Source organism: Mastomys coucha, unplaced genomic scaffold (genome assembly GCF_008632895.1).
Source record: "Mastomys coucha isolate ucsf_1 unplaced genomic scaffold, UCSF_Mcou_1 pScaffold11, whole genome shotgun sequence".
In the NCBI taxonomy this organism is placed as follows: Eukaryota; Metazoa; Chordata; class Mammalia; order Rodentia; family Muridae; genus Mastomys; species Mastomys coucha.
This window is the reverse complement of record NW_022196893.1, coordinates 32,981,418-32,992,209: the sequence shown is the minus strand read 5'-3', so window position 1 is coordinate 32,992,209 and position 10,792 is coordinate 32,981,418. Positions and strand designations below refer to the sequence as shown.

The 10,792-nt window shown below is 51.9% G+C and overlaps 1 protein-coding gene across 1 annotated transcript; it reads left to right on the top strand.

The window, feature by feature from the left end:
• Window positions 1–402: 402 nt before the first annotated feature.
• Window positions 403–10,113, top strand: Krt82 (keratin 82). Its single transcript, XM_031356438.1, has 9 exons — window positions 403–807; window positions 2,741–2,949; window positions 5,158–5,218; window positions 5,811–5,906; window positions 6,193–6,357; window positions 8,076–8,201; window positions 8,642–8,862; window positions 9,047–9,078; window positions 9,878–10,113. The coding sequence occupies exons 1-9, from the start codon at window positions 403–405 to the stop codon at window positions 10,111–10,113; spliced, it is 1,551 nt and encodes a 516-aa protein (XP_031212298.1).
• Window positions 10,114–10,792: the final 679 nt, after the last annotated feature.

The following is a 10,792-nucleotide window of genomic DNA, read 5'->3' as shown; positions in this document are numbered from 1 at the left end:
CTGCCTCCATCTCAGGGAAGTCCCCTTCGATGAGCAACCCAAAGTCCCACTCTCTTCTCCCTGGAGGCTAAGCCACTGGATACAACATCCGTAAGTGCATGGTTGGCCCCTTTCATCATTTCCATAAACAAGGAAGGAGGACAAATGGACTTTTATAGGACAACCCCCCTCCCAGCATTGACCACTGGCTCCTTCTTGCTCTTTGCTACCCTAATTTGCACCCTATACCTAGCAGCTGCCAATACCCCAAGCTCATAAACCTGATTTAGTAGTGATTAGGGGTTTGAACCAGTCCAGTTCCCCAGCCCCCACCAAATAAAAGGGGAAAAGCTGAGCCACGATTCGGTCAGTCCCGTCCCCATTCTCCTTCCTCTCCAGGGATCCACCTCTGCCTCCCAAGCCATGTCTTGCAGAAATTTCCAGTTGAGCTCCAGATGTGGCAACCGGAGTTTCAGCTCATGCTCGGCCATCACGCCCCGGATGGTCACCCACTATGAAGTGAGCAAGGGGTCCTGTCGGTCCGGGGCTGGCGGGGGCCTCCGAGCCCTGGGTTGCCTTGGCTCTCGAAGCCTATGCAACGTGGGCTTTGGGAAGCCCCGTGTGGCCTCCAGATGCGGCATGCCAGGCTTCGGGTACCGAGCAGGAGCCACCTGCGGATCTCCCACCTGCATCACCCCTGTCACTATCAATGAGAGTCTGCTAGTCCCCCTGGAGCTGGAGATTGACCCGACGGTGCAAAGGGTGAAGAGAGATGAGAAGGAGCAGATCAAGTGTCTGAATAACCGATTCGCATCCTTCATCAACAAGGTAGGGGCAGTGAGGGTGAGGTGGGGGAGAGCTGCCTCAGAGAGCATCCCATATGTGTTCTGTCTGGGGCACAGGAAAAGGCATTTGTCCATGGGCCTCTTGAGCATTCTCTGACCATTTGAAAATTCCTGCTTCTCAGTCCAGACTAGCTTGAAACTTGCAGCACTCCTCCAGCCTCTGTCCCAGTACTTGGATTATGGGTGCACATAGCCACGCCCAACCCAAGCCTTTCCACACTCTTCATCTTTTAAGAACATGACCTTTCTCATCATGTCATCTGACAAATCATCAAGGTTATCAGAGAGCAGACCATCAGAGAGACTTCCAAAGTTATATGAAAGGGACGGCCAAGGCTCAGAAGCTAAGGACCTTCTGCGTGAGGAATAAAACTGCCTCACATGGGCTGTTATAAGACTCTTAGGCCTGAAGGCAGAGAACATAAATACCATGAGCCCCAGATTTTCCATCTGTTTAAGACTGGGGTGAGGCAAAAGGGAGCAGAGTTCAAAACACAAGGTGGTTGTTATCCAAGTCTTGCACTTGGCAGCCCCCAAACCAAAGCTTTGGGAAGCTACAAGCAGAGTGACATGCTACCTTTAAGTAGCAGTGAGCTGGCCTGTCATCTCTAATTCCCCTGGGTTTCTCCCACACCCTAGAGACTCAGAATCTATGCCAAGCACTAGGCTGTTGTTTTGGAAACTCCAAGGATTGGGGCAAACAGCCCTGAGCCAGAAGTCAGAAGCCCTGAGTCCTGGTAGAGCCCACGCCTCTTACCCTGAATCTCTATGGAAGCTGCTCACAGCTCAGCCTTGGGGACTTTGCTGTCTGGTTTGGGGATGGACAGATGATACCGTGGGATACTGAAAGGAGGTGATCTATACAAATGTGCCCATGATGCCAAGCCATGGTTATATAGGCCTGTAACACGTGGGAAGTAAAAGCAAAAGGATCAGAGTTCAAGGCCATCCCAAGCTACATAGTAAGTGTAAGGCAGCCTGAAATACATAAGACCCAGTATCAAACCCCCAGGCCCCAAAACACAGGCTAGCAACATGGATCAAAGGGTAAAGTCAGTTCCTGTCAAGCCTGACAACCTGAGCTAGATCCCCAGAGGCCACGTGCTGGAAGGGGAGAACTGGCTCCCCCAAGTTGTCCTCTGACTTCCACATGTGTGCCATGGCACATGTATATACACACATACACACACACACACACACATGAAAGGACCCGGTCCATCAACACTATTTTGCTTTTAAAATCTGTTATGTTCTGGCTATAAACATCCCACGAGGGGAGCCTCAGCCATGAGCTTCTTCTATAAGGCTGCTGGTATAGCTGTTGATCAGTTAGAGGAAAATCCCTTCTGCAGCTCTCTTAAGAGGCCCTCTGTGGGAACCCCATAGCAAAGATCCAGACTGTGCCCTGTGTGGCGCACAGGTGACCAGATCAACTCATGCAGCTGCTTCCAATCATGAGTCCAACCCACAAGAATGCAAGAGGTGGACCACAGCTTGCCTATATCACTGGGAGTCCACTTCCTTCAGATGCTGCCACAGAAAGAGGAGCAACAGAGACAGGAAGAGTCAGCAGAGCTAGGGCACAACCCTTGACCTGACCTGACCTGACCTGTGCCCTTGGACCCGGGCATTCATATGTGGGTGTGCTTATGGCAAGGAGAGGCTCACAAGGGAAGGAGGCATGGTCCAGGTCATGGGGCTTCCAAGTGGCCAGCCAGAGAGCTGCATGTGGATTGCCCCAAGCATTTGGGACAGCAGTCTTTCTGCCATGGACCACTGAGAGGGAAGATGAAAGTCCTTTAAGGTCCCTAAGACCAAGAATACACAAAGATATATCCCTCTGGGGTTAGTTTCTGCTGAGATCTGGTGATGGTCTCTGGGTCCTTTCTACATGGTGACACCCATTCTCGGGGCAGGTTCGGTTCCTGGAGCAGAAAAACAAGCTGCTGGAGACCAAGTGGAACTTTATGCAGCAGCAGAGAAGTTGCCAGAGCAACATGGAGCCACTCTTCGAGGGCTACATCTGTGCCCTGCGGCGACAGCTGGACTGTGTGTCCGGGGACCATGGCAGACTGGAGGCTGAGCTCTGCAGCCTCCAGGATGCACTGGAGGGCTATAAGAAAAAGTAAGTGGCCTCTACCTTCACCCTGCAGAGGGACTAGAGCAGGAAAGCTGCAGAAACAACTCAGACCCCAGTCTCCTCGTCAGGAAAGCAGGGAACTCGACGACGGCAAAACAATTAAGTAGTGCAGAGCATCCATATTATCACCCACAGTGGAAGCCATGAAATGTGTCTTTGCCCCACCTCACTCCCTTCCACCCTGCTTGAATGGGGTCTTGGAAAGACCTTGCTGAAAAAAATTCTCTCACCTGCCACCCATAGAGCCCCAAGTCTCTGTTCCAGCTACACTCCTAGTTGAGATTCCATTTTGCCAAACCTTTACACATCAAGAACTACACCCTAGTCCCTTGACCATCCCCAAAGTTATTTCCTCCAGGATTCTGTAGCTCCTCTTCCCTCCATTTGACAAGCCTCCTCTCAGGAGTCCCTCATCCCCATCCAGATATCACAGCTCCCATCCTGTCTCCTGACTTCTGGCTTCCCTGTTGTCCCCTAGAGGGACCATGGGTTTCTGTTGTCCATTCCCTTTCATCCACTCTCCAGAGAATGGGTCCTGAGCCTGCCACTCAGTGTTAATGAAGCATAGATCCCCAGATTGTAGGAGGCCCAGAGAACTCGTCACCTGGAGGATTCTGGGGGTGTCTGCTCATGGGAATGCATAGGGTGTGGGATAGGAGACACATGTTTCCATTGAGGAGAAACAGTACAAGAAGACAGGACAAGGAACGTGTCAGTAGAGTGGAGCCACGCTGGAGACATGACTGTTAAGTATCAACCATTGGCCTTCATCATGGCAGGCACTGTGCTAGGATGTAGTGTCCCACTCCTACTCCACAGCACAAAAAACCCTTTATACATGTGAATAGGTGCCAAGAAGAACCACAGAAGAGAGAAGAGACAAGGGGCAAGGATAGGGGACATGTTTGGACCATGACCTTGATAGATAATTTCTCTTCCAGTAGACTCCTCCTTCTAGTAGATACCTGAAGCCTGGTATAGTGGTACATCTTATAATACAAGTACCCAAGAGGCTGAGACAGGAAGAGCATGAGTTCTGGGCTAGCCTGAGCTACATAGTGAGTTTAAGGGTCACAGAGTAAGACGTTGTCTCAAAATTTCTTTTAACTTTTTATCTATTAATTGAGAGCCACAGTAGACTTGAAAAAATGGAGGGAGGAAGTGGGAGCAGTTGACTGACAGGCAGGTTGTGGGAGTGAGCAGAGGCCAGGCTCAGAGGGGCCATGCCTTCCTTCAGAAGTACATAGCAAGGCAAGTTTGGACTGGTTCGCAGTTCAAACTGTGATCTTTGGGTTTTAAATATGAGGTCCTTCTGGAACATCAACCACAAGGGGAAACTCTTGCACAACACTTGTCCCAGCCAGTGCACTGTCAGAGGACATCACAGCTGTCAAGGAACTCATAAGAGCCTTCTGAGGCAGGCCTGGGGATACCTCTGTGAGTAACGAGGCCTGCAAAGCCATCACCTACCCAGTTTGATTATGTCTAGTGTGTGACAAAGTGGGGATTTGAACTTAGACAGTAGCTCCAGATCTCCTTGTCAAAGCTAGGCAGAGCTTTGCTGGACCAAAGAGAGGCGGGCACCAGGAGCACAGGCTGTTTCCATGGGCTGACTCTCCTCATCAAACAGTCTCTGTAGCCAGGCTGAACCCTGACTCTCATTCCCTCTGCCTTGGGTACAGTGTGTGGGCCAGAGAGCCCCCAGGAAGTGGGAGGGGTGCACCTGGGATGTTTCTGTGCCCTGGTAAGTAGGTAATTGCTACCTCTGCCACTGGTCTTCAGGTGGGGGGCCAGACATACCCTGCAGGCAAGGAAGAGGCACAGGGTCACCTGGGAATCTCCCTGGGACTACAGCCACCTCAGAACAGCTTGGGAAAAATGACCTGCTAGGAGCACGACCTTTTTTCCCATTTCCAAAGAAAATGGTTAGATGACAGGGCTTCCTCAGCAGCAGAGAGTGAGGCTGTATTGAGGATCCTAGGCCATGAACCATCACAGAAGCAGGTGAGAAGGGGCAGGCTGAAAAGTAACCGAGGTGTTCTGGTGACAAGTGTCTCTCCCCAGAGAGAAAGAACCAGGGGTATGGAGAGAAGGCTGGAGCATGGGCCCACAGGCACAGCTAGTGCACCTGCCCCATGAGGAGACTCTTCCGAACTCTACACCTTAACCAAAGTGATGTTCCCCTCCCCACAGGTATGAAGAGGAACTGTCCCTGCGTCCCTGTGCTGAGAATGAGTTTGTCACCTTGAAGAAGGTGAGGTGGTGCATAATGAATCAAAGAATCCAAATACCAACCTTATGGGCATTTCCATCCACGTCCCAAGACCACTTCCACAAATAAGTTCCTCTCCCTTGGTCTCTGATGTTGACCCTGGAAAAGAATCCCTGACACCCCATTCAGCTCTACCCTGCCTAGAAACAGGGATTGGCCCTAATCTCCCCACATCCTTCTGCCACTTTACATGGGATCAGAGCTAGGGAATGGCTGTGAATCTACCTGCCCAAGCAACAGGTAATGCCAAGTGAGAAATAAAAAAATCACTGATTTAACCCCAGGAATAGAAACAATCACCCAATTCCTTAGCTAGGAGCTATGCAGTTCCAGGCTCCTCTGCACAGGAGCTGTGGGGAGCCTCAAGCTCCTCTCCTTCCACTCCTCCCCATGGGGCTCTGTCCCAGTCTTTCCCCCTTTTCAACCCAATCTCCCTTTGCTTCCATCTGGGCTCAGGGAAGAGCCCTGACCCCACAGCCATCCCCACCATCGATTGCCCAGGCAGTACTTGGCTAGTGTTGGGCATGGCTCTGCATATCCCTGATCTGGGTCACAGTCTGTCACTGTGTTACAGGACGTGGACACGGCCTTCCTGGTGAAGGCTGACCTGGAAACCAACTTGGAGGCTCTAGAACATGAGATTGAGTTCCTGAAAGCCCTGTTCGAGGAGGTATTCATGGCCACAAGGTCTTCTGGGTGATCTGTCAGGCAAATTCCAGAGGAACATGGGTGGACAGGAGAGCCGAGGCAAGAGCCAGAAGGACATTTCATGCACTCATGGAGTGAGACTCCCCAACATCATCCAGACAGATGGTTGTCAGGTCTCCCTTAGAGAAGTTCTGGGTCACAAAGACAAGGCAAGGAGCAGGCTGAGCAGGGACAGGAAGTAGTAGGACATCTGAGTGGGCTCCTCTCATGGCTGCTCAGTGCTCATTCCTCCTGTGTGACCTCCTCAGGAGATCAGCCTGCTGCAATCTCAGATCTCGGAGACTTCAGTCATTGTGAAGATGGACAATAGCAGGGAACTGGACGTGGATGGCATCATAGCCGAGATCAAGGCCCAGTATGATGACATTGCCAGCCGCAGCAAAGCAGAAGCAGAGGCCTGGTACCAATGCCGGGTAAGGCTGGGGAGCAGAGAGAAACATCAGAGCAGAGGAGGGGGCAAAGGCAGGGAGCGGGGAGAAGCAGAAGGCAGGGTTCCTGTGCTCTCTGACCCAAGAATAGCTAAGGACCTAACATGTCTGGGCCACTCCACAGCGCCAAGGAACCCACAGAAATCCCAGCTCTATTGCTTCTGCCAGGTCAGGTCTCTGCAGTGCAGAAGGACCCCACAGACAAGCCAGCCCAGTCACCAGGGTGCCAGGTCCCCTGTTCTATTTATCCATAGACTCACTAGAGTGGCCCTCTAAGCAGCATGCAATCAGTATAATTGGTGTTGGTGGCATAGGGGGTTCTGAGCTTCACAGTGTAGGTGGAGGCCGATGGCTTGGGTGTTACTGGTGCTGGAGCAGAAACAGTGATTAAGGGTGCTCCAGACTTAGTAATTAGGGGCTTGCTGGGAGGGCAAGGGGAGCCCTGGGGCAGCTGGATCTAACAAGTCATGTCATCTCAGCCTCAATGGTTTGTCTATGTAATGCACTCTACCTGTGCTCACCCCCTGGCTCCCACGTTCAGCAACTATTTGTTGAGCATCTCTCACGTGCTGAGCGCAAAACATGGAGCTGCAGAAGCAGCAGGGACAGGAATAGGCAGCAAGCCTGTCTTCCTGCCATTTTCCTTCTTGGAGATGGAGCCAAGGGCAGGCATTAAACATAACAGGGTACCAGCTCTGGGAGGGGGTGTCATGTGATGACACACAGCATTGCCATGAAGAGGAGGAGAGAGGGTGACCCACAGACGTTCTGTGAAGTGTAGCTTTAAAGAGGAAAGCAGGAGATGGTGACGGTAGATATGTCTCTGTCAGAAGGAGTCTATCTTATGGTCCCATCAGGAAAGACACTGGTCCAGCCACACCCAATTCCATGGGATCCCTCAGCAGTTTCCAACTACAGTTTCCACAGGTATCAGGAGGGGCAGAACATGGAATCTGGACAAATAGAGACACTGACATTTGACCTGCTCTCTCAAAGGACACATGATGCCCATAAGCAGAGAACAGGAGAAGAGTGGCTAACTTAACTTTTTTTTTCTACTTTGAATCTGATTTCTGATTGTTTGTTTGTTTGTTTACTTGCTTGCCTGTTGCTTTGAGCTCAGCCAAAGCTTCAAAGACATTATGCTTTTCTGGTTTAAACTATCCAACCCCAGGTTGAACATACTATCCTTCTAAAGTCCACAGGACATGGAGAATGGAAATAGCCTTCAGGAGAGCTCAGGCTCTGGGGCAGAGAAGGGACCAGAGGCAAAAGGAGGAGTCTGGGAGTGTAGGGATCAGAAACTGGGGCTGCATGCCATAGGAATAAGGAGCAGCCACATGAGGCTCTTGGCATCGATGAGAACAGGAAAAGGAACGGGTTGTGGGCTAAGTATGGTCATGGAGCACAGTCATGGAGCACCTAAGCTAAGAAGAAACAGGATGTGGGATAAGTATGATCATGGAGCACAGTCACGGAGCACCTAAGTTAGGAAGAAACAGGATGTGGGATAAGTATGGTCATGGAGCAGTCATGGAGCACCTAAGCTAGGAAGAAACAGGATGTGGGATAAGTACAGTCACAGAGCACAGTTATGGAGCACCTAAGCTAGGAAGTCAATGTACAAGAGGCTGGGGACAGTGAGGAAGGGGCCAAGAGATGTCAAGGTGAAGGCCCAGGGTCTCATCTTTCTGTCCTGGCAGTATGAGGAGCTGAGGTTGACAGCTGGGAACCATTGTGACAACCTACGCAACCGCAAGAATGAGATCCTGGAAATGAACAAGCTAATCCAGCGGCTGCAGCAGGACATCGAGACAGTCAAAGGCCAGGTGAGGTCCCAGAGTGGCCGGGAGAACCCACCAGAGGTCCACTGTCCTGCTGAGACATGCAGAGCAGGACAAACCTTGTCAATGAGGAAGAGACCCACCTTGTCCACAGGAAGCAAGCTGCCTACCAGCCACATGAGCAGCCCCACAAAGTCAGGTTCCCTGCGGCAGAGGACCAAACCCAGGCCCTCACCCCGTGATCCTACCAGCCACATGAGCAGCCCCACAAAGTCAGGTTCCCTGCGGCAGAGGACCAAACCCAGGCTCTCACCCCGTGATCCTGACCTTCAACATGACTAAGTTGCTTATAAAGTTAGACCTACTCAATTCTCCTAGGCTTATGAGAACTAGCCAGGCACTACCATCTACTTATTAGCCACAACCCCACCCCTGTTTCTCTGTGTTTCTAGTCCCAGTAACACTTTCTTGTGCCCTCTCCCCAGCGATGCAAACTCGAGGGGGCCATTGCCCAGGCAGAGCAGCAGGGGGAGGCCGCCCTCGCTGATGCTAAGTGCAAGCTGGCAGGACTGGAGGAGGCCCTGCAGAAGGCCAAGCAGGACATGGCCTGCCTGCTCAAGGAGTACCAGGAGGTGATGAACTCCAAGTTGGGGCTAGACATCGAGATCGCCACCTACAGGCGCCTGCTGGAGGGCGAGGAGCACAGGTGCGCACACATGGGCACCAGGGCAGCTGTTATATCCTGCATCCCTAGGGCAGCTGCCGTTAGCATCCCACAGTCTTAGGAAGCAAAGCAGAGTCTGCCCTCCCTCCCCCCTTAACATAGTGAGGGCAAAAAGCAGGGCTCCCATCGAGGCAAGAGCCTGACCTCTTTTCCCTCCTTTCTCTAGGTTGTGTGAAGGCATCGGGCCTGTGAATATCTGTAAGTAACTGAGTCATGAACCCTGGACTCAGGGTCTGGGGTTTTGGTAGAATTCCCAGGTGGAAATCCATCACATTCCACCCAGCCCTCTGGAGCCTCTCATATCCCCATGGAAGAGCTTGTCTGCCATACTTCCTGTGCGGGTAGAGAAAATCCAGCAGGGCCGCCCACCCAAGTCACCACCTGAACAAAGGATGTCTTGCTGGAGAGTTAGCAGCAGGGTCAGGAGAGAGGTTCAAGGCAAGGAAAGTCTGTGAGGGGAGTCAGGCATCAGTTCCAGCTTCACCGAGGCTCCAGGAAAAGGCAGGGGGCGGAGGTATGAATGTATGGGGTGCATTGGGGTGTGAATATATGGGGTGCATTGGGGGTGTGAATGTATGGGGTGCATTGGGTACGATTGGAGAGTCAGGCATCAGTTCCAGCTTCATCAAGGCTCCAGGGAAAGGCAGGGGGCGGGGGTGTGAATGTATGGGGTGCATTGGGTATGATTGGAGAGTCAGGCATCAGTTCCAGCTTCACCAAGGCTCCAGGGAAAGGCAGGGGGTGGGGGTGTGAATGTATGGGGTGCATTGGGTATGATTGGAGAGTCGGGCATCAGTTCCAGCTTCACCAAGGCTCCAGGGACAGGCAGGGGGCAGGGGTGTGAATGTATGGGGTGATTTCAAGCATTGGGTACGATTGGAGAGGGTAGATCGGTCCTTAGAGGCAGGTAGGAGTACTGGGAGGTTCAGAGACTGGGATGGCCCAGGGTAGAGGATGGTCCATGTGGGGCACTGAGCACGCTTTTTTGTCCTCACAGCTGTCAGCAGCTCCAAAGGTGCCGTTCTCTATGAGCCCTGTGTGGTGGGCACACCCATGCTAAGAACCGAATACTGCACTGGGACCACAGGTGTCCTGAGGAACAGTGGGGGCTGCAGCGTCGTGGGCACCGGTGAACTCTACATCCCCTGTGAGCCCCAAGGGCTCCTGAGCTGTGGAAGTGGGCGGAGCTCCAGCATGAAGATGGGGGCAGGTGGTAATTCCTGCACTCGCTAGTGTCAGTGCTACTCAGATTCTGAAAACCCTGGATCGCCCATCTCTACAGGGCGGAAGATCAGAATATTCCAAAACTCTCCCTTCCCACACCAACTACACACTGCCCTAGGATACTCCTGGGAGATGAGTTACTCTCAACCCAGCTCTACCCTAGGATACTCCTGAGAGCTGAGCTACTCCCAGCCCTGCTTACACCTTCAAAGCCACCCTTCACATGCAGACCCCAAGCTGGACACAGAGTATGTGGGGACACAGAGAAGGAGGCTTTATTGTCTCTGTCACCCGGGGTAACAAGTCAACTCTAATACGGTCAAGAGAGTGGCTATATTCTTACCACTTTTCTCCCAGGAGAGATGGCCAGCTGAACACACTACAGTTCTGTTTTGCAAAAGGCTCCATACCACTTTCCTCACAATGCCAGCCCTGTCCTTTCTACCCCATACCTAAACCTCCCCATCTCCTTTCCCTCTGGCTCTCAAATACCTAAGAAAATTGAACTCATAGCACCCACCTGAGGCATGCAGTATTATATATATAAAACAAACGAACAAACAAACAAACAAAAGTCAAAAGGAGATTCCCCATTCACATTCTGAATCTCAAAACCGAGATCTACAGTCAGAGCTTCAGGGTCACTGTGGCTCCTGAGCATCGAGATTCTAGAATGTTGGATAGTGTG

Coding starts and splice junctions, on each gene's coding strand:
- Krt82 (XM_031356438.1), top strand. CDS start 403: ATGTCTTGCAGAAATTTCCAGTTGAGCTCCAGATGTGGCAACCGGAGT. Junction 6,358..8,075: donor AGGCCTGGTACCAATGCCGG/GTAAGGCTGGGG, acceptor CTGTCCTGGCAG/TATGAGGAGCTGAGGTTGAC. Junction 8,863..9,046: donor CTGGAGGGCGAGGAGCACAG/GTGCGCACACAT, acceptor TCCTTTCTCTAG/GTTGTGTGAAGGCATCGGGC.